Source organism: Manacus vitellinus, unplaced genomic scaffold, assembly GCF_001715985.3.
Source record: "Manacus vitellinus isolate BGI_N305 unplaced genomic scaffold, ASM171598v3 scaffold_65_pilon, whole genome shotgun sequence".
Classification (NCBI taxonomy): domain Eukaryota; kingdom Metazoa; phylum Chordata; class Aves; order Passeriformes; family Pipridae; genus Manacus; species Manacus vitellinus.
The window spans coordinates 2,432,067-2,455,700 of record NW_021940724.1 but is presented as its reverse complement, the minus strand read 5'-3'; the positions used below and the strand labels follow the sequence as shown (position 1 = coordinate 2,455,700).

The window sequence follows — 23,634 nt, the reverse complement described above, 5'->3', positions numbered from 1 at the left end:
TGTGGAGGGGGATGACCCCAAAAAGGGAGAGAGCTGTCCTATGGGTGGGGAGATGGAACCACATCCTCTGGGGGTTTAAAGTGGTGTAAACCCACCAACAGTGCATGATGAACAGCAGGTGAGGATCTGGTCCTCCAGAGTGAGCACTGTGTCTTGCTGGGGCTGTCAGAGTTCCCCTGGAGCTTGCTCATTTCAGCTGAATGATGTTAGGGCCAGGCTGATGAAACCCTGGTGGAGATGGATGTGACTTGTTAATTGGCATCAGTGAAATTGTGTACACCAGGCCTCAATGGGTCCCTGTGTTGGCATCAGGACTGTGTGGCATGGCTGCTGCAAAGTTTTCTCCCCTTTAGCAATGGCAGGAGGCTCTGAGAGTGCAATATTCATCCAGCTAATGGTGCAGACTCAGCAGGAGGGGCAAGATTTAACTCGCTTTTTTTTTCAGCAGGCTGTGGGACACACGTTGGCATTGGAGCCAACATCCCAGGCCCTGTTACAATCAAACGGGGATGAAAGGGTCTTTTTGGGTATGGTAGCCAAAGGAGTGGATAACCACTTGGATGGCACATGAATAACATCTAAAAGTGCCTGTTTCTCTCCATGGGCTATAAAGGAGCCAATTGTGATTAGCCCAGACAAGGAAAACTGCTCTGTATACCCATGGTGGATCAGGGGAATGGCACTGCGTTGGACAGTAGCTGAAGAGGGGTTTCTAGGGCTTTCCACATGGATGTTCTCCCTGAGCTGATTCCCTGTCTTTGAGAGTCAGCTCGTACGTCCCCTTTCAGGCAGGTTGCAACTGGGTTGCTCATGTCCATCTGCAACGAGAGTTATGAAAGAGCAGTGAGTCCTGTCATGAATGAAATCCTTTCCCCATTCTCCTTTCAGCAGGGAGTGCAGCCAAATCAGTCACTATTAAAAACATTTGCTTTTCCCCTGTTGGACAGATTTGAGTAGCGGGGGCTTCCCTACCCTCTGTCCCAGGGAAGAATTCTGTGCCCTCTCTACTCTTCTCCCCTCCTTCCCACATCTAGGAGGAGGAGGTGCTCTTGATTTATCATACAACAGTGCAACAGGCACATCAATGCTACTTTCTCCTTGCAGGCACCATCAATGGGAGATACTGCTGCCCCCAGCTCTACATCAACCACCGCTGCTTCTCAGGTCCATATTTAAACAAAGGCAGGATCGCAGAGCTACCTCAATCTGTGGGGCCTGGCAAGTGTGTGCTGGTCCTCAAGGAGGTATGGCTCAGCTGTCTTTTGGGGGGATCTCAGGGGAAAAGTACGGGCGTGGCTTGCCAGGCCCAGAATTCGGAAACAGTGCACCTAAAATTGTCCTGGAGCTCTGTAGTGGTTTCCATAAGGCAAAACTGCAAGGTGGGAATGCGGGGCAGGTATGTGCATGGTGGGTTTTGATGGGAGAGGTGAAGTTTTTGAAACATGGGGAATTGTGTTGGTTTGGGAGTAAGGTTTGTCTAACTGTGCAAGAGAATTCAGGTTCTGACCAGATCCATCCCCAAAGAGGACCTCTGTGGTTGTTGCCATCAGCCTGTTTCTCAGCATTCACAGTGCTGTTGGGCAGCAGATTCAGTGTGGGTGACCATGTGTGTGTGACCGTGGTCCAGTGGGGCCCAAAACATTGGGGAACAGGATGGAAAGCTAAGCAGGGGTGTGTGCTATGTGCTGATTTCATCCTGACCCAGTCAGGGCTTGCTTTGGGACAAATCCGGAGTGCTGAGCACTTGCTGTTCACCTCAGAGAAAAGCTACCTGATTTGAAACAAATTCATAAGTATTTTCCACAAATATTGGTAGTCCATGCAGAGATGAAATGCAAGGTGAGTGCAGGTGGCAGAGGACAGGATGGTACTGTTGGATAAACAGAATTCCATTAGGCACCATTTCAGTTTGACTCGGGTCTTCCAGGAATCCAGATCATCCAGCTCTCAGTTCTGTACCTAAATAAACCCCACTTGATGTAGATGCAGGGGAATATCTGAGCTCCCTCTGCCCTTGGTGGAAAAACATGGAAACTTCCAAGAATCTGTTTATCTGATGTATTTGAAAGACCCTCAGTGCCTAGCTCAGGATGTTTGCAGTTGTCTGAAATTAGATGAATCCAGCCCTTAACAGGAATACCTGGAAGGTGAGATTCCTCCCAAATAAAACACCACTTTTGAAAACATCCAGTACTGTACTTCAGTGTGACTCCCATGTCTCCACTCAGTTCCTCGTCACCTGCACTAATTTACACACAAAAGCCCAGAAATCCAGCTGCCTGTGCAGGTGGAATGCTTGGGTCTCAGAGAAGCAAGTCAAAAACAGCCCTCAGCAGAAAGCAGGATAAAGTGGTTGCAGAGCAAGAGTTGACAGCTGCCAAATTTGAAAGCAAGTCCATCGTGGCTTGCTGATGGGGAGCATTAGCAATCTGCTGCTACTTGAAAAACAGGCCATGAAAAAGCAACATGGGGGAAAAACATGAAGCATGCACAGTCAATACTTATGCTAATGCTTCTTCCTCCTTTCCTCCTGGAATTTGGATTTTGAAAACATAAGTAGTGCAAAGCTTCTGCCAGGTCTCCTCCCTTGGTATTTCAGCCTTAGCTAACACCAAATTCTCCAAATTCCTCAAGAATGGGACTAACTGCCCACTGCAAAAACCAGCCTGAGCTTCCTACAGAACAGTCTATTTTCTCTTGCTCTGCCTCCTTACAGAATTGTTTGCTGAAGGAACAAATAGCAGTGTCATAGAGACATTGGACTCTTGTTTTTGGAGACATGAACAACTTCCCAAGGAACAGGACAATGGCAATGGCCCAGCATTGATCAGTGTTATTTTGCAGATAAATTCAAGCTTATTAATGACCTTAAGCTCATTCTGGCCATGGGAACCAGTTCCAAATTCTGGAAAGGGTGAAGAGAAGGAATTCATGGTGTTTCTGTAGGGGAGATACACCTGACTCCTGTCAGCTGTTGCTGAGATAAGAGAGGTGCCAGAAGCTCAGAGAACTGTGAGCAGTGGGGAGGATGTGGGTACCCAGCACATGGAGCAGGCAAGAAATGGCAAAGAATACATCCCTGCATTGAGATGATGTTCTGTAACAGATGCCAGAGCGCCCAGAAGGACTGTGGAGCTGAGTGGTGAGAGCAGTGCAGGAGGTACCTCCTCCAGCCCAAGGCTGTAAATGTGAGGGTTTGCACAGCCAAGGAGCTCACAAGGGTCCCCATCCCTCCAGACACAGTCTTGGTGCTGAGCTTGATGCTTTGGTTTTTCTTTACACCTGCTGATGGTGTGTCCCCAAGACTACAAAAGCTTTATAATTATCTTTCTCATTATATAGGAAAATTGCAAGCTGTTGTAAATTATGCATCAGCATAACTTGTCTGGAATAGATAAATTATAGATGGGCTTTACTTTGGCAACACATGGGGGAGGGTGGGAAAGACAACTCAAAACACAGCTGTGAAAGGGGAACTGAAGCAGTAGCAGCCTGATGAGAACCTCTTTAATCACCCTGATCTCCAGCCATAACTCAGTGCCTTTAGAGCTACTCTGGTTAAAAAACCTGTGCTGTTTGCCAGCCAGTTCACTGTGGGCAGCAGTGTCTGTGATGGAGATGTTTCTGTGTTCGAGACTGATAGAAAGCCTGGACTAAAACCAGCTGAACACCCAACTCCTGCCCCATTCCCCATCCTGGATTACCTGAAGCAAGAAGGTACCAGGTCCTCTCTGGCATTAGTTGATGGGAGACCTTGCTCCTGGCTGGGTGCTGAGGGAGTAGCTCCCCATCCTCTGCCTTCCTCCACACTCAACCCTGGGGGCTGTATCCAGAAATTCAACACAGCTGTAGTTCATGATGCTCTTCAGCCCTCCTTTCCCACAAGATCTTGTCCTTACCTCCATCACTGATGCAGTGAAGCATCACCCTGTGTGTACTCTTGCATCCCTGCAAAGCCTTAGGCACGCAACAAGTAGCTCTTGTGCTGTTTAGTGCCAAATTTATTTTTAAAGCCTAAGCTGTTCATTATTCCCAGTGCCAGCACAAGTTTCTGCTGGGACCAGTGGTTTATTGTGGTTTCTTTCACTGTAAGAGGCAAGTGAGTTGGTAATGCCTGTTGTTTGACATCAACTGCAAAATTTTTCTCATTCCTGAGATATTTTCTTGGAAAAGAAGTTGAAACTTGGAGCCAAATACAGTGGAGACATCAGCTATTGCCATCCAGCAATTGCACCTGGGCTGAAAAGTGGTGACTGTAAAGTAGCTGTGGTATGCAATGAATGCTGACTTTAAGTTAAATTAAACACATTGTCAGCTTTAGATTTAGTTTCTTGGGTCAGAACATCTAAAAAACACTTAAGAACAGTTTGTCCGTCTACGCCAGCAGCTCCACAGCAACATTGTAAAATGGAATGAGGTGTCTTTTTAAGACTCCAGATGATCTATAACCCACCATATTTTAGAGAAATATGCTGTAAAGATTAATTAGCCTCATTGCATACTGCTCTTACTATTTTGGTCTTTCTCTGTTTAAAAAGAAAATGGACTTAAATGTAATGTGTCTGTCCAAGTGATGCAAACAGGAGAAATCAGCTAGCATTTGTGAAGAAAGGCTTATTGCACTCTGCAACTTGCACTTTTTGTAGCACAGCATGACTTCTTAGGAGAAATTTGCATAATTAAATCATGGTGCTCAGAAAATTAAATAGCTTGCACTGAGCCTTAGGTATATGATTTAGCCAGGCTGATAGAGTTATCATTACTGACCAGATATTGGAATGACAGAAACCTCTAAAGTCTGGAAAGGTATAAACTGCATTTCTACAAGAGGGTTCACTAACATCCTCCTCAAGACAGCTCTGTGGACTTCAGCTTGTCTGTAATAGTTCCTCCAAGTTAGGATCTACCATCTGTATCTTTGAATGTCATGGACTACCCTAAGCATGTCAACACTTCTGTGCTACAGCTTTGACTGTGACAAAAGATGGCTTTTAGATCCTTGATCACCTAATGAAAGAATCCCAAATAGTTCATTTTCCTTTCTCTTTCTGTGCCCCATCAGTATTCCAAGTAAAATAAAATAAAGTTTACTGTCCTGCCTTGAGCCTGGGACTTAGCATCCCACTTGTTAGGTAACTGTGGGCTTATATCTCAGATAGAGGAGGGAAATTGAGCTTCTCCTCCTAAGGATGCTGATCTTTGGGACCTTGAACGGGACAAAAGAGGTTGTGATGGTATTTTGAGCTGCACCTTGTCAGTGATAACTCCTGAGAAAACTTCATCCAGGGTTGGGACCATTTAAAGCAGGGTAAAGATAGAAAATGTGTGAATACCAAAGAGATATAATGGGAAGAAAAGTGCTGAACTTCCCAGTGGCATTAGGCATGTCTGGATATGCTCAGAAAAGAGCCCTAGTGCATGAGAAAATACATGAACTGGAAAACTTCATTGCTAAGATGTCAGGTGCTTTTAAGGTTGGGTAGAGGCCTGTGGTGGTGCTGAGTGATCACAGTGATGTGACTCCATCCTCTGAAAATCCAAAGTTCAACAGTATCAAAATAAAACCTCATCTGTGCATAGCAGCAAAGGCTGGTATTGCCTTGTCCCCCACTCTGCTCCAAGGCACAATTGGCTGCACCCAAAGCATTCCTGATGGAGAGGGCTGAAAATAAACTACCAGAATCTCAGGCTGGTCCCCACTCCAGCCAAAGGGAGTTTGACCAGTCTGATATGGTTGACGTAACTTTCCATCTCCAGAGAAAGTCAGAAACTGGAAAGCTGGAAACTGATCTAGGTTTTGTCACTGTTTTTGTTTTAATAACTGTTAGTTTTTTCCAAGTATCTGTTTGTTTACATCTCTGTGTAATATGAAGCGATAATGTTGTTAGAAGGTAACATGGTAGAGAACTCTGTTGTAGGGTGAAATGCCAAATGCAGTAACTTATTTGAAGAAGAGTAAAAGGTAGAGGTTTTAAAAAACATTTTTTTTCTTCCCTGAAAGGGAAATAGTTGTTCTTGCAAAACACTCTTTTTTTTAAAACTGAGTTTGGAAGTTTACAGAGTCCTGCTGATGATAAGCCAGCTTTGAGAAAAGTCCTGGCATCACAGGTCCCTTTGCAGGGCTGGAATTGATTAGGATCTGGGATAATGCCCAGACATGGTCACACTGGTGTTGCAGAGTTGGGGTTTTTTTTCTTGCTCATTTCCTAACTATTCTGACAACTTATGCAAACACCCATCACCCTGGTAAAGGGGCAGGACAGCACTGTTTCCAGGAATTGGTCAGCAAGACACTTTCTGCTCCTGGCTATCCCACCAGCAAACAGGGTGGGTGTAGAAGTGGGCTCAAGAAGAGCTTTGCCAACAGGCTCCTGTGTAGTTGTTATATAACTCCATGGATTTGCTGATCAAGAGGGGAACACACCTGATGAGTTGTAAATGAGTGTGGGACCTACACAGGCACTTGGTGTTTTGAAAACTGACCTTTGGCTTCTCTACAGTGTCTGTGTGTCAGAGGGCAGTGCCCCATCAGTTCTTTTGGTGGGAGACAGGCAAGAAAAGATGTGGATGAGCAACTGGATGGGCTCACTCTGGAGCTTTCTTCACAGAGTTCTAGAATGGTTTGGATTGGAAGGAACCTTAAAGATTCTCTAATTCTGACTCCCCTGTCCATTGGCAGGGACACCTTCCACTAGACCAGGTTGCTCCAAGCCCTGTCCAGCATTGAACACTTCAGGGATGAGGCTTCCACAGCTTCTCTGGACAGCCTGTTCCAGTGCCTCAGCACCTCACAGTAAAGAATTTCTTCCTGGTATCTGATCTAAACATGCCCTCTCTGTTTGAACCTTTGTCCTGTCACTCCATGCCCTTGTCAGAAGTCCCTCTCCAACTTTCTTGTAGCCCCTTCAGGTACTGGAAGATACTGTAAGGTCTACCTGAAGCCTTCTCCAGGCTAAACACCCCCAGCTCTCTGCCTGTCTCCCAAGCAGAGGTGCTCCAGCCCTTGGAGCATCTTCGTGGCCTCCTCTGGACTTGCTCCAGCATGCCCTTCATGCATTTGGGGTCCCAGAGCTGGATGCAGCCCTCCAAGTGGAGTCTCATGAGAGCAGAATCCCTTCCCTCACCTGCTGCCCATGCTCCTGGGGATGCAGCCAGGACACAATTGGCTTCCAGGGCTTACAGCTCACATTACCAGGTCATGCCAAGCTTCTCATACTGCAACGAGCTTCTCATCAACCATTCTCTTGGAATCATTGTGGCTTAGTAACTAGTGTAAAGGGTTGTGTGATGAAATAGGAACCAGCTGGAGAGCTGTAGGTAAATCTGTATTGTAACTTCCCCATGTGTGAGATAGGAATTGTGCTCCTGCTCTTCCTTATAGGGTGCTCTGAAATGTACAGATGACCAGAGCTGCATAAGATGTTGTTGCTATTATTAGGCATGACTTTGGTGTCTCTAATTGTACTTTCTTGAAGAGTGGTTTGAGTAATGTTTCCTAGGGCCCCAAGGATAGATTAAATTTTGCTTTTGGTAAATAACCTATCCAAGCAATTCCAACTAATGCCATTTTACAGGGTACTGAGCAGCATTAAGTGAAGCCCTTACCTGGAAACGATTAATCCTATAGGGTTTTCAAAATGTTAGCAAATCTTCAGGTTGCTGGATTTAAAGAAAAAAAAATCAACCCAAAGGAAAAAAGACAAAACCCAAACATAAACACATTGGTCTTTGCAGCATGACCTAGTTATTTTTTCATTTCTGATGAACTGCGTTCATGGGTGCTGGGGAAACTTTTAAGATGTTAATCATACTGAAATCATTTGCAGGCCCCCAAAGAATTAAGAACAGGCATTAGGTAAAGAGCTAAATTAGATGAAAACCAATCCAGACTCACTGTGGAGTCATTCATGTGCACACAATTCAGAGTGTTCAAACACACGGTCTGGTGCTGTTCAGAGATTTGTTTTTCTTGTGTTTATCTCCCTAGGCCAAGCGTAGACTATTAAAGCTTGGATTCCCTGAGCCAATAGAAGGAATCATTTTTATTCTCAGTGACTTTGGATTAAATGGATTGGCACATGTGTTTTGTTGTACAGAGTGGACACACACTGGGTTTCAGGCACACCTCCTGCAAACTCTTTTTGTGTAGACTTCATTAATATTCTGCTAATACAGTCAAGGCACACAGCACTCAGGCATTTAAGCATATTGCTGACCTCAAGTATGTGAATTTCCCCTTCAGTGTTCAGTGTATGGTGGTGCACTGACACTGTACCTGGTTGTGCCTTCAGAACTATTTTCATTTTTTTTTTTATTAAATGGAGCCACTACAGATGCAACAAATGGAATCTACTTTGGGAGAGAGTGTCTGTCTCTCCACAAGAGAGACAAAAATTACTGATGAGCAAGAGGTTTTTGGGGTTAGCTGGCATCATTTAATGCACTTACCATATCAGACTCAGGTGTCACCTACAATACACATTGATCCACTCTGAGACCTCTACTCATTGCAGCCAGCAGTTACCTTGTGCAGTTTTGGACACAAATAGGGACCTGTAAGCTGCTCCTGCCTGTGCAGCACCTGGGACCATATTCAGTGTGGTCAAGGACTGCTTTTAGACCCATCAGTGTTGTTGGTTTTGTCTCTCAATAGGTTCTCAGCATGGTGATCAATGCAGCTTACAAGCCAGGGAGTGTTTTACGAGAACTGCAGCTAGTGGAAGACCCTCAGTGGAATTTCCAAGAGGAAACACTTAAAGCAAAGTAAGTCTTCACTGTGTGTTCTTTTTATTTGGGAGGTTTCAAAAATGGAACTGACTAAGAAGAAAAGAAAAGGAGAGAAGAAAAGATTTTTTTTTCTATTGTGAGAGTTTTACTTTTTAAATTATCTTTTTGCTTCATTGAATTATTTGATTCTTTCTATAGCAACTTCAGAAATGAAATATTCACCTGAATGGTTCATTTCTATTGTCTTTCTCCAAGCAGCCATCCATTTTTTGATGAAGTGAAGTCCTGAGTTTTATGATAAGCTGTTCTTATAAGCTTGGCTATTACTGAATTAACTCAATTCCTGGCTTTCTAAATGTAGGAGTGTTACTGTTTTTAATATAGAACCTGTCAGGCTAATGCAGAAAAAACTGGTGAGAATGAATGGTACAAAAAAAAGTTCAGACAAATTAGCAGGGGCACGTTTTTTAGCAGGAGGCTGATTGGGACAAAATAGTAGCAAATTGGAGATTCAGGTCAAGATTTGATGCCTTTCTAGAATATGTGTCTAGTAAATACTCAATTTCTCTTTCCAACTTTAAAATCTACTCATTTATGTCTTCTTTATTTAATGGATATAGTTAGGATGTATTTCACTTACTATTGTCTCTCTAAAAGAGGGGAGTCTCACCTCAGCTCTCTCCAGAGTCCCTCTGAAGAGCAATTCTTCCCACTTTAAGATGGATGTCAACAAACAGTTCTTTGAAAACAGCTCTCTTCCTTGACTAATGGTCACCTTGACTTTCTGAGTACTGAAGTTAAATGCAGCGAAGCTCACCCTTTGTGCTGAACTCTGTTACTCCTTTTCAAAGAAAAGCAATTTTCTTTTGGTTATTAGAAATGATTGGCTGCCACATACAGCACTATTGATTGCTGTTGTATTTGATCTTGGCCCATGCAGATACTCTAGAAAGTTCATGTATTCTCTGTTTGAGGGAGAGAATTCAGAACCTTTTATTCTGCATACTCTTAAACTGCTTTTGTGAAGGAGGAGTGCAAATAGAAATGAAAAGCTACTAGAAAATCTCATTTTTAATTTACTGCTTTCACCCGTGTATAAAGTCATGCTTTTGTGTTTGTCAATTAAAATGTTGTGGATGGAAATCTAAAAGCCAACCTTGCTCATGCAGATTTTCATAAAAAAACAGGTCCATGACCTGGTTTCCACTGATTCCAGGCTTCCACACCTTGTACTGCCAAACTTAAGATAATGCACTCTACAGGTACATAGGACAGGTACTTACACACCTACAGCTCAGATCAGGTTGTAATGCCCCATCTTAATATCCTGTTCTGCAGAGAACTGAGCTCATAGGCAGTTTTCCAATTAGCAATATCCAAAAGTAGGATTTACCTTGTGCAAAAGCAGAAGTATCTATTTCTTAAGGCTGCTGCAATCCATATTTTTAATTGGAGACAGCCTGGAAAGTGTTTTACTGTTAATCCTTGATAGTCAGCTACGTCTACAGCTCAATCCACTGCAACCCCCAGCATCCTGCTGAGTCCAAGTGTGCTTAGACCAGGAGGAACAACTCAGCTGGGAAAACATGGGCTGCTGGAGATTGTCATCACTTGTTTGTATCATGTTAACCCCTTACCCTCCTTCACTGATAACCTGATGTGCTAATCATAGTCATGAGCACCTCCATCTCTGTTACTTTATTCCGTCATGCTTTTGCCCATCCTTTCCTGTGTCTGTTTCCTCCTCCCATCTACTCAGCAGGACAGCCAGGCTGCTGGGATACTTCTTATATCTAAATAGCTGCCAGATAAAAGCAGCAAGAAGATTCGGTGTTTTATGTTGGCCAGCCAGTCCCAGGCTGTGTATGTGTTCCTGTGTGCTGGCTACTCCAGGAAGCAGCAACCTCAGCTCCTCAGTGAGTGAGGCAGCATCTTTCAACTTTATTAAGCCACAGAATGGATCATTGCAGGCTCAGAGCTGGGACAGCAAGTTTTGAAGTGACTTCTGAGAATGGCAATGTATTCCCATCCAGCGTGGCTCCTGAGGAGACAGAGCTCATGGGGCTGGACAGCACCTTGTTCCTGCAGCTGTCTGGCTTCTGTGGCTGTAGCTCTCCCCACTGAGCAGTGCTTGGTGGCCATGCCAGCTTGCCCATGGGTAGTTTGGGTACTTCTAGGAGTGGATGACAGCGGGTTGATATGCTCCAAGACTGTCTGGCTGCCCTAGGACTTCCTGAGTTTGCTTGAGTTGCTTCGTCAAGAAGTTTTAATTGCATTTGATTGTTCAGGAGCAGAAAATAAAACATGGTCATGAAATCAGACACTGTGGAATATACAGAGGGCACATGACACGTTACATCAGGTGCGACAGTCAGTTACGCTCCAGAAGCTTAAACAGAGACCTGTAATGAGCCTGTGTATCCCAAATTCCAGCTACACGGGCTTCTGATGGTGCCTCGCTGCTAATGATGACAGTTCTACAGCTGGAGCAGCGCTGCTGTCGTGTGACATGTCATGTCACCTCCTTCCTTCTGATGGGAACTGACACCTCCTTGGATGTCAGCAATGTTGTTGTTTGTTTGCAGTGACGGCGCAGTGGGGTAGAGCAAAGGGGAGGGAGGAGGGTGGTGAGGAGAAGAGAAGGCTGTTTTTCCCACTGGCCCAAATGCCAAATGATGCCCTGCCAGGAATGCATTATGTCAGTCCTGGGGCAGCCTGTGTTTGGTTTGCTCTGCCGTCTTCAGTGACCAGAGCAGAATCAATTACGCTCACCTTGCAAAGAAGATAAACAATTTAGATTGTCCAAAGGGATGTGTCTGCAATGTGTGAGGGCAGTCATTTCCCATCAGCGCTGCTGACTCTCCGTGAAAATAGTCAAACCTGATTTATTGGTGATGATGAGTAAGAAATGTCAGGCTTGATCCTCTGAATTCCCAGGAGGGCCAGCCAAAGCTGTAGGCATTCAGCCCTCATAGTTTTGGTGCTTTAAGTTCAGTGCCTACATCTAGATTTACCTTCCCAATTTTACATAAAATGCTTGAGGGACTTTATGCTTTTTAAGGGTTTTAATTTCTAAAGGCTGTAAGTGGGGCTGTTTGGACTTACATATTTTTGAAAGACTTTGGATACAAACAGTATGAGTGTACTGAGTCTTGTATGAAGCCCAGTTGATCAAAATAAGATATATGAGTGTTCCTGGACACCTCCACTAAATGGAATTTTGATTGCTGCTCAAATCCAGTAGCTGAACTCTAGGAATATTTACCCCTGTCCCAGACATCATTGCTTATTTATGAGGCTGCATTTCAAAGAAAGTCTCTTTACCTCAGATGTTTTAGAAGACTGCCTTTCACTTGTGATAGGTGATGTTGAGGTATTTGAAGTCTTCTTTGCCTCAGCCTTAGCTAGTAAGGGTTGCTTTCAAGCCTCCAAGGTCCCTGATCCTCTTTGAGGGAATGAAATGTTACCCATAGTAAATGGAAAAGTAAATACACTGGAAACTGGAAACTGGTTGTGCACAAGTGCATGGAACCACTTGGGGTGCAGCCAGCTCTGCCTGAGAGTAATGTCATTGCAAGGCCACTCACTGTTGTATTTGGAAGGATGAGGGAAGTTTTTTGATATCTGGGAAAAGGCAATCGTCACATCCCTTCTTGGGAAGGGCAAGAGGGAGAATCCAAGTCAGCACAGGCTGTCAGCCTAACATTCCTGAAAAGGTTATTAGGCAGATACTCTTGAAAGCCATTTCCAAGAGCATGCAGGACCAGTAGGTGACTGGCAAGTTGTGCCTGATGTGATGAGATGACTGGTTTGGTGGTTGAGGAAAAAATAGTGGAAATGAATTTATGTTCATTTTAGCAAGACTTTCCACACAGTCTCTGACAGTGGCAGATAAAGATTGAATGTGTGTGTGATGAGTGGAGAGTTAACTGGACACAATCATTGACATGAAGTCCAGGTGGCAGCCAGTTAGTGATGGGTCTCCTCAAAGGTCAGTTCAAAGCTACAGCTTGTGTGATTTGGTTTCTCTTCCACACCAGCTCTGCCTCTGAAGCACTGCGAGGAGGAATTAATGTGACCAGGTGGCCTTCTGTGCCAAGTACTGGAGGTAGAAGTCATTAGGACCAGTGGAATGACTTAGACCCTTTATTTCAGGAGGAGACTTATGAAACGTGCCCTTAAAACCAGAGCATTCCAGTTCCCTTTCTGAATCCTGTCTTCAGGAGTTCAGAGTGTCACTGGGTGATTAAGTAGCTCTGAAGGAAGTTTCTTCTTATGTCTGGTGGACTTTCAGGTAGTAAGACAAATGCAAATTTCTTGCAAAAGAGTAGACAGGAGGTTTTGGTCTCCCCAAGGGAAATTGAGACTTTTAGCTCCTGAGTTGTTCAAATTAGTCTCAAGAACTGTCAGAACTCCTTAGAATGGGACTTTTGAAAATGAGGGTAATCTCAGTGTTCTTGCTGTTTGAAGTGTCTTCAGCACAAGACTTTTTGTGCCATCACGCAACAGTCCTGAAGAGGAGCTCCTGGAAGACATTGTGTTCTCATGAACCTCTGATCTGTTTTAGCACAAAAGAAAACTTCAACAGATGAATGATGTTGCAGAAAAAATGCTGCTTGTTTAATAATTTCACTTGTGGGTCAGCAAAGATCCCAAGTGTACTTTTCATGGAAATAGTTTCAGCCGTAGGGTTTTCTCCAATTTTGGGATCTGAGGGCAGAGAAAGAGAGAAGGAAGATTTCTTTGGTTTTAGCTGAAAAATAATTTTTTAAAAGAACAGTGATTTCTAAGAAAATTGAAAATACTGTCCTTGGCACAGCAGTTTTCCAAGTCTCCATTGCTGCCATGCTGTGTGTGCAGATTACTTGGTAGTTACAAGTGGTTGGGATGATAGGAGTCCTGGTATAAAAACATCCATAGGAGTATCAGAAGTCGGTAATTTTTTGAGAGATGCTAGTGGAAAAGGGTTTTCTGATTATATCCAAATGAGCTCCTTCCACGTGGCTGTCCTAGAACAGCTCAGATTACATTTGGTGGTGCTTGTGTTAAAAATCTTCAGTGTGTGAGAAATATGGAAAATATTAGTAGAACCTGGTTTATAGTTGAAAGAGGGGCTGCCAAGGCCAAAATTATGTAAAAAATATTACTGTGGCCAGTACTAACACCTTGGGTTATTGAGACTGATTGCTGCAGTCATGGTGATCTCCATTTACCATCCGTTCTGTTAATTAACATGTGTGTTGCATTCAAAGCAGACTATAAAATCAGTCAGTTGTTCATTTTCCTGGTTTCATCTTTTCCTTTCAGCAGGCTCTGTAGTACAATGGGTCCTTTCTGGGCAGGCAAACACAATAGGAAGCACACAGTTAGAAAAAGTCAGCCATCCTTGAATAATACCCATCAGGCAGCTTTCTTAGCTTGTAAGAAAGAAGATCAAGAGGCAATTTGATTATAGCGCGTTTGCAAGGAAACAAAACCAGACACAGTCTTTTCATCCCGGTAGTGAAAGTCAGAACAAGGACAAATAAATGTAAGTTTAGTTCAGACGCATCCAGACCTAAAATGAGCTGTAAGCACATGAGTTATAGGCACGGGTGCTCCCTCTACCAGGTTTCTTCCAGTGTGGAGACCCTTGAGGGGAGGCCACTGCTTGTCTGGAAGTGATGGTTTATTCCAACCAAAGTTATTTGGGTTGAGGTGAAGGTATTACGGTGAAATTCTGCAGCCTGTCACAAGAGTCTGGCTTACTGACCCAGTGCTCTGGGCTGTTGTTAAACCTAATGGCTCCTGGAGAAGTAATAAGGGCAGGAGTCTCTTCAAACACGTTGGAAAGAAATATAAAACATTTTTAAGTAGATATATTCAAATGGCTGTGGAATCTGATCTTTTGATATTAAGTATTGCCAAGCTCTCTTTAGCCAGCCTGCCTGTGCAGCTGTTTTATAGGGAAGCTGGGATAACAGTGCTCTGTACCTGGAAGGAACAGTTTTCCATTTTACAGCATCTGTCCAGGTCTCTGAAGGTGTGTGAAAAGTTGGCTCATTAAGTCATTCATTCGTTCATGAGAATGAATCAAGATTGTCTCCATGGCTTGAGGTCCTTGGTCAGGCACCAAATAGGATATCAGAGCCTGGCACCTCGTGGAAATGCTCATTCAGGTTATGGAAGAGTTTTTTTGTTGAGGTGATAGTTTGGACTGAGTCTTTTGTGATGTGAGGGTGGGTAGACTGGGCTGTTCTCAGACCCAAGTTTCATTTGGGTTCCCTTTATAACACTTTCTGTACCGCAGTTTCAAACCCTTTTCCCACAGCCCACTGTTTCCAGAAAGAGCTGCTGGGAGGGAGCGCAGCAAAAGGTGGTGTTCCAGTTGCTTTGTGTGACCCAATGAAACCTTCAGAGAGGGAGTGGAGTGTGGGCACATGCTGCATATTTTAATGCTCAGGCCACAGCACTGTTGCACCACCACCTCCTTTTCCTCTTCCATATCTGACTATCACCAGCTGATTCCCTGCTAGGAATTTATGGATCTGAACACACTCCAAAATGCTTTGTCTCGTTCTTTCCTGACGACTGTATCTCTGTTTTTCCTTGCCTCCCATTCAGTAATCTTTCTTTTGCTGTCTCTCCCTCTTTTTCTTTCGTGTGTGTCACTTTTCTCTTCCCTGGGCACATTTATAATGCCGTGGCACCAGGCGCTCGCATGATTGTCTCTTGTGTTGCATTCCCCAGGACGTGTAAGAGATGTTTTAAAAACCTTATCTCACTGTTTACGATAGCTTGGTGCTGCTGTTTAATAAATTATGGGGATAATTGGTTTTTCAGAGTTCACATCTACAGTGTAGTACAGCAGGGGTGTAACTGTATCTTTCTTAGCCATTTATCGCTCAGAAACACTTTGTATAAAACACCGAAATAAATGTTTTAGTAGCATAACAAATTTAAGACAAACCTTTCATTGCAGGTTCCTGCTCTGAGCATTCCCTGTAGGAGTCAGTTTTTAGGGCCTGTTGCTGCAGCCCCATTACACAGCTCCAGATATTCCTGGTGAGGTCCTTGGGTTCTGTGTTGTCCATATCTCAGAGTGCTGAAATCATCTGGACCCTGTGTGGCAGAGAGAACCATTTCACTCAGATACTTCCTCACAGTGTCCCAGTAGCCACAGATGGCCCAGTGAATCTGTGGGATTGTTGGGAGCTGGAGTGTCATATGGGAGCAAGAAAGATGGCAATGGAGAAGACCAAAAGTACCATCTCCAGTGCAGCCCAAACACAGGGTGCTGACCAGAAAGCTCTGCAAGGGCTGTAAGCATCTCATCATTGGTCAGTGTATGAAGAGAGACTACATCCTCTCCCAAAAACTTTGCATCACTTCATAATATGGGCTTGCTGTCCTGTGTAGGATCCTCCCCAAGCCTACTGAGTTTTTTTTCTATCTTTTGCCATATCTACAGACATACCCAGACTGCACATGCATTCCTTCCCGAATCATGTCCACACCTCTGATTTATTTCACCCTTTCCTTCTTCAAATCCATATGAAATGGAGCCACTGAAACAAACAGACCTATTCTGCCTGCCTTCCCAAGAGAGACACTCTCCCAAGGAAAGTCACTCCCCTAACAGAGGAAAGTTTGGTCTGGAGCATAAGAGGGTGTTGCTTGACTGGTAACATGGGTTTTTCACTCTTCTCTAGGTACAGAGGGAAGACTTACAGGGCAACTGTTAAGATTGTGCGGACGTCAGATCAGGTGGCAGATTTCTGCAGGAGGGTCTGTGCCAAGCTGGAGTGCTGCCCCAACCTGTTCAGCCCTGTGCTGGTGGCTGAAGTCTGCCCCGAGAACTGCTCCATTCACACTAAAACCAAGTACAGTGAGTACTGGCCAAAATGCTTCTTGGTGCCAGTTGGGAATCAGAGCAGTGGGAGACTGTGTGTGATGAAGAACAGGAGTTGTGCAATGCTGTTAATACTGGTATTACTGTGTAATATTGTTAATACTGATTAGGATTCATCTCGTCTAAGAGCAGTTATTTAATCCTGAACAGACCACCACATGTTCCTTTAATATTCTGTGCAGAGAAAACAGGCATCTCCAGGAAACCATCCATCTCACTCCACCCGAATGTATCTGTTTGAAAGTCATTAATTTTTGGAAGTCTTGAGTTTTCTTTATATCTAAAGTTAACATGAAGAGCACATAAAAGGAACCTGCAAGTAGTAAGATGAGATTTAAACTGCTATATCTGAGATGGCTTCGTTGGGTGAGATGAATACTGTCCAACTCAGTGAAGAGTTTTTGGCATATGCACCAGCACAGGCCACAGTCACAATGCTGAGGTGGTGGAAGGAGTTTGGGAGCATTAACTCTCTCTGCTCAGGGTGTTTAATATTTAAACATGTTCCTGCCCATACAGGAAGGCTGTTGTTAGGCATGTGTACAGCACTTCTTGTTGTCAATGTTACTGATATTATTGGCTCTTCAGGCAGGTCAGGAAATTGGAAGTGAGTGCTATCCTTCTTCTGCAAAGGCTGCAAAAAGCAATATGTTTGATTTAAAGCAATTATCTTCTGGTCAGTGGCAGAGTAGAAGGAGAAATGGGCTCAGGGAGATACTCAGATCACTTAGGATGGGTTTCTGTAGAAGTCTACACCTGAGCTAGACTCCTGCTGGTAGGAAATGGAGAGCTGGAGAGTGCAGTTGGGGGAGCTCCAGCTGGGATGGTCTCATCTCAAAGCTGATGGTGGTATGTGGCTGCATGAATTGTTCCTCAAAACTCCACTGATTTGATGAACAACTTGGTCAGTTATAAACTTTGACATGGGTGCCAAGTGCCGTTTTAGCTGTCCTGGGATACCCTGGCTGGTCAGGGGCAGAGTATCTTTCACCCCCAGAGCATGTCAAAATGCATTTAACACAAGCACTCAGTGTAAGGTCAGAGGACTCCTACATCCTTAATTTCAACTTGGGCCACAAAATAGTTGAAGGCAATAAAAACCTGTTCCTTTGTGTGTGATTGAGGATTGCTGGCCCTGTCCACTTTCTGCCGAAAACATTAGCAAGTGAAAGTGTGTCTAAGGCTGTTAAATCACAAAGATCTGCATTGTATCAGATCTGAAACACACTGGCCTCTCTCCCTGCAAGTCGCTGGTTGACTTAGTGGAAGCTTTGCCTAAACACATATTGTTAAATTCTGAATTTTTCACTCATCGTCAATAAATCTGGATACACGAGAGCTGTAACACTCTGTGCTGGTCCAACATGACATCTTATATTTACACTGGACATTTTTTCCATATCAGTGTATTTCAAAGTGCACCTATAGAGTGCAGTCCTGAATCTGCAGCAAGAAGCACACCAAAGTTTCCTTCTTTTGGTGGTTAAAGCTTTTTATGGGCATTCTGCTTCATTTCTCCAGCTTATTACTATGGGAAGAGGAAAAAAATCATTAAGCCACCAATTGGGGAAAATAACAACGTGAAAAGTGGCCATGTCAAGCCAGCCAGACGCAGGAAAAGGCGGAAATCCATCTTTGTGCAGAAGAAAAGAAGATCATCAGCTGTTGATTCAAATGCTGCAGGCTCTGCAGAGGTATGTGTTGCACAGGGATAAATCAGCAGAAGCCCCTTGGTGCTTTTTTTTGTCCCTCATTCTGCATCTTCCTTATGTGGGGTTTCTCAGCACACCCAAACACTTCCATTTTCCTTATTTTCTATTTTGAATCCTTCCTTCTTTGCTACTCTGTTCTTCTAACATCAGACTGGTTTTATTGGGACACTTTGGGGATTTTTACCTTGTCCATTTTAGTTAGCAGACTCTAGATTTTTTGCTCCCACCTTCCTAATGCTCACTGACTAACATGCTGCCTAAATTATATCTTTGTTTTCTTTTGCTTCCTTGTAAGCAGGCAGATTAACCTGTTAGATGCTTTTTACAGCATCTACCAGATTCATGTCTAGGATGTCCAAATATTGTAATAAATAAAAATAGCTCACGAGCCATTGTGGTTTCAAGGAATTTTATTTTTTCATTAATTATTGGTAATATTTTTTGGCTCATAACATCAAACAATAGTAGCTCTAGAAGCTTTAGAATACAGACAAATGGTTTGTGTCCCAAATACAGGGTATTTGAGGCCTCAGTATGTTGTGTGATACAACAGGATCTCAACTTCAGCAATGATTTGTGTCCAAATACAGTCTGGAGCAGAATTAGTTCTATGTGGATTGTTTCTGGGTGTTTTTCCCGTGATAGGAATAACAAAGTTCATGTGTGGTTTCCCTTCCTCAGCTGAGTACCAGTGAATGCAGCTTTGTGCAATGTGAAATAAAGCTGATTTACCTCAATTCCCTCTACTTGGGCTGGAGGGGGTCATTTTACTCAACTTTCAGCTGATTGCTTGCATCTTCATGGCTTGGTCCTCATTTAGTTGTAGTTCTGCTTCATTTCCTCAGATTATACCTGCTTCAAAGGAATTTAAACTTAAGCCTAAATCAACCATTACCCAAGTTTTTCAACCTGTCAGCTGATACAACTGTCTTTGTCTAAAACTGCTCTTTCACTCAAGACCTGAGCATGTGGCTTGGATGCATGCTCACACTTTGATCAGAGCTAAGCTGTCGAAGCCATTTGGGCAGTGGATGTATATATAAAGTCAAAAATGCACAGTTTCCATCAGTTGGTGTGTGCTTGCAAGCTCTGTGTGACAGAAATAACGAGAAGCTGGTTTAATATCCTTTAAATGGAAATTTTTGCTTCCCCTTCAGCAGTTAGGTGTTGGTCTGAAAGCGGGGAAATCTGGGTGAATTCTTCTCCTCTGGGTTTTACAGAAATTGTCAGCTAAGAAATCAAGTACTTGATTTAGTACTTGTACATCTAGATGTTTTTAAATGGCACCAAAATTTCCTTCCTTTCAATACTAGTAACACCCACGACACTTTGAAGCAATGTGAAGGTATAAATTTCAGCCTATTTCTGATCTTATTTCATCTCGAGCAACCTGAGTTTCATTTTATCCCTTTAGAATTTTCCATTTCCCCTTCTCCTGCTCATCTGCAGTGCCACGGGTTTTGAGGTACCAGCCCAACAGAGGAACATTTCATGCCAGATGAGTTATTGCTGTTGACCTTTAGTTGGAAGGAGAAAAAGGATTTTCCGTCGAGCATTTTTTTTCCGTCTACATTTCGTAACAAATCTAAGTCAAGGGCTAATTTACTTAGCACTGTAATGAAAATGAGGTAATTGGGTTACAGTAAATGTTACCCTGGACCAGCGTGGTCACGGGGATGTAGTTTGACCCAGTGCCTTTTGGTTTGCTGCTGGATTAATCTCCGAGCCTGGGTACTGTTTCTCTGGCGCAGGAGAGCGAAGATGACGAGCCGGACGCGATGGAGGATGAGACGGGAAGTGAGGAGACCAGCTCGGAGCTCCGGGATGACCAGACGGACACGTCCTCGGCCGAGGTGCCCTCGGCCAGGCCCCGGCGAGCCGTCACCCTGCGGAGCAGCACCGAGTCGGACAGACCCCCCGCCACGGAGAGGGCCCGGCGGAGCCGGAGACCACAGCCCCACTCCTACAGCGAGGCAGAGAAGGGCTCACAGGTCAAGGAAGTGAGTGTGTGTTCATAGGCTTCAGCCCCAATTAGTAGCAGTATTCTTCCTAAATTACCTGGCGCAGAATCACAGAATATGCTGAGTTGGAAGAGATCCACAGGGATCATCGAATCCAACCCTTAGCACTGCACAGGACATCCCAAGAGTCACACCATGTGCCTGAGAGGATCATCCAAATGCTTCTTGAGCTCTGTCAGCCTTGGTGCTGTAAACACTGCCCTGGGGAGCCTGTTCAGTGCCTGACCACCCTCTGGGGGAAGAGCCTTTTCCTAATATCCAACCTAACCCTGCTCTGGCACAACTTCAGGCCATTCCCTGGGGTCCTGTCCCTCGTCCCCACAGAGCAGAGATCAGTGCCTGCTCCTCCTCTTCCCTTCCCAAGGAAGTTGAAACTGCAGTGAAGTCTCCCCTCAGTCTCTTCTTCTCCAGCTGAACACACCAGATGCCCTCAGCCACTCCTCACACACTTCCCCTCAAGGCCCTTCGCCATCCTCGTTGCCCTCCTTTGGACACTCTCTAAGAGCTTAATATCTTTCTTAATGTTGCAGTGACCAAAACTGCGACAATATTCAAGGTGAGGCCACACCAGTGCAGTGCCAAACCTTCCTCATCTGAGGAGGGCAGCCCTGGTTCTCCACACAAGGTAGTTTGCTTTGTAAAAGCTTTTGGTTTTTTTCATTTGCAGGAAATTAAGCAAGAAGAGGAAGAGAAGCTTGTCCTGGACAGTAACCCATTGGAGTGGACTGTGACAGATGTTGTGAGGTTCATTAAACTCACTGACTGCGCACCCCTTGCCAAAATATTTCAGGAGCAGGTAGAAGTCTTTACGTAACTTGTCTTTTTGTATCTGTGGTGTCTGTTCAAATCACAGCACATACCACCTTGATAGCTGGGCCTAGGCCTTTGATAAAGGTCTTATGACCAAACTTTAGATCTCTTCAGGCCATGTTATAGCACAGATTTTGGCAAGGCATGAAAACCCTTAGAAACTGGAGTCAGATCCTTGCCAGATCCTCAGAGAGACCAGAAACTCAGTAGCCTGAGTCCTGAGCAGGTTTAGACATTTCATGCCAAGGTTCACAGTGCCATTCTGGTATCACATAGGTAAGCACCTCGGTGTAAAACAGGTAGTGGTTATCTGGTACATTGCAAACTTTCTCCTGGCCACATGGGTTCCACTCTGTTTTAAATTATTTACCTGGGAAGCAGAAAAATGCTGCTTGAACCCAAAACTGGCCTGAATTTTTTCGTTAACACCTAGATGCCTTGAGTATGTAGACATCTAATTGTTATCTACATTCCTCTGAAGATTTTCCAGTCAGGCCCTTGGATGACCTGATTTTAGGAGATGCCAGTCATCTCCCCATTAAGCAGAAAGGTTTGCAGGAGCAGAAGCCAATACTCTTCATCTCAAGCCAGTGTGAATGGGTAAAATTTATATGGAAAGAGCTGTTTTTTGGCTAATGAATAGCAGCCACTGCTAAAAATGAAGGGCAGCGCTAGCAAATCATAGTTAGGAAGAAGCAAGTGTGGCTAATTAGGCCATGGCTGATGGCAGTCAGTGGTGTGGCCAACTGCACATTGAACTGTCTCTGATTCTTCACCAAGAATAACTCTGTACCTGAGGCAGCTGCCTCGACTGGGAGAAGGTGAAGTGTGAGTCTAGAGCAAGGCTGGAACTCTCCATAGCAGGATGGTCTAGTCACTGTGTCACAATGTGCTCCAACCATTTGTTAATAATCCTGGAATAACGCCAGGGCTTGAAAACCAACCATTCCTCTTCTTTGCCAGAGAGTTTTATAAGGACTTTAATCAAACACACATGACTGGAGCTTTTCCTTGTGAAGCTCTGGTGCAATAGGCCATGCCATGAAGCTTGAGTGGAGGAAGAACCTTAGCCATGGACAATCTTGATCAAAGCAGCACTTAAACTGTCCAGATCCTCCTTATGTGCAATTCTGACTAATCGGGGCTGTCCTGGGGAGTTTATGTGAGTTGCTGTGCATAGACTCTGATCCTCCCTAAGGAGTAAAAAGAAGTTTTGTAGCCTGCTTGTCTGCTTCTCAGTCCTTTAAAGAATAAAGACGACCTGAGCTTCTTAATTAAGAAGGGGGTCATAAAGCCAGGAGTAGTCCCCAGTAAAGTTGCTCATCTGGGGTGCTAGCTCATGGAATTTGGTGCATAGGGAAAGACATGACCTCCAGAGGTCCCTTCCAGTCTACACCATTTTGGGACACTGGAAGTTGCAAGGGCTTCAGGCAGTCCAGGCCCCTCTGTCTTGGTCATTCAGCAACTGAAGTGGAACAAGGCAGGTCCTGGGTGGATTTGGGAACATGGCATGGAACAAGTCAGAAATAAACCAGTGCTGAGCAAATCATGGGCCAGAGGAGTTGGGGGAATGGTCTGACTTGGCAGAGGGACTGTCATCATTTTCTCCATTCAGCTGCCTCCTGTGTCTCTTGGTGTGCTCTCTGCAGGCTCCCCCCCATTTCAGTTCCTCAGGCATAAAATGGGACTGACCAGGTCTCCGTGGACCCTGCAGGGTTTCTTTAGAAGGTGATCCCTCATTTCAGCAGCTGGCAGGCTTTTCCAAAACTGGAAGGTGAAAGAGCCTATGAAGACACACTAGACAACTTCTGGAAAAGCATGATGAATCCCTGAGAAAGGAGGAGATGGGCAGCACTAAAGTGGGAGAAAAGGGCAGAGGACAACCTTTAATTTTTGGGGCAAACTTCCTTTCTTGCTTCTCCAAACTTGGTTATACTTTCTGCCCCAAGAGTCCACAAAAAAAGCCTCACATTTTCCCTGTCTTTTCTTTCCCAGGACATCGATGGCCAAGCCCTTCTGTTGCTGACACTGCCCACGGTGCAGGAGTGCATGGAGCTGAAGCTCGGTCCAGCCATCAAACTGTGCCACCAGATCGAGCGAGTAAAAGTTGCATTCTATGCACAATATGCCAACTGACTGCACTTCTCCACTGCTTTCTGTCCTTCCTCTTGTTCCCTCTCTTTTTTAACATTTCAACCTGTTCAAGGGGTGTTTTTTTTCCCCATATCCCTTTTCCAATAACACGCCGAATTGGAAGCACTGGGAATTAATCTGAAGGGGGAAAAAAAACCCAAACGTAAAGGAGAACTAGCAACAAATGGAACTAATTCTTCTGTACTTGTAAAGCACACCGAGAGACTGCTGGCACCCCTCCTCAGGAGCCTCACCAACCTGTCACCCAGTGGTGCAGGGCCAGCACGGATCAGATGGTTTGTTGTCCTTAAAACAAACCTACTCGTGGCAGACACATCCC

At 44.5% G+C, this 23,634-nt stretch overlaps 1 protein-coding gene across 1 annotated transcript in view; it reads left to right on the top strand.

Moving 5' to 3' along the window:
- SFMBT2 (Scm like with four mbt domains 2) overlaps positions 1-23,355 on the top strand; it is a 108,219-nt gene extending 84,864 nt beyond the window's left edge. The window contains exons 15-21 of the mRNA XM_008926888.4: positions 1,105-1,244; positions 8,654-8,763; positions 16,419-16,594; positions 18,140-18,312; positions 20,082-20,330; positions 21,019-21,147; positions 23,157-23,355. Of these exons, the coding sequence (XP_008925136.1) occupies positions 1,105-1,244; positions 8,654-8,763; positions 16,419-16,594; positions 18,140-18,312; positions 20,082-20,330; positions 21,019-21,147; positions 23,157-23,297 (1,118 nt within the window). The 3' untranslated portion in view covers positions 23,298-23,355. The remainder of the gene's footprint in view (positions 1-1,104; positions 1,245-8,653; positions 8,764-16,418; positions 16,595-18,139; positions 18,313-20,081; positions 20,331-21,018; positions 21,148-23,156) is intronic.
- Positions 23,356-23,634: the final 279 nt, after the last annotated feature.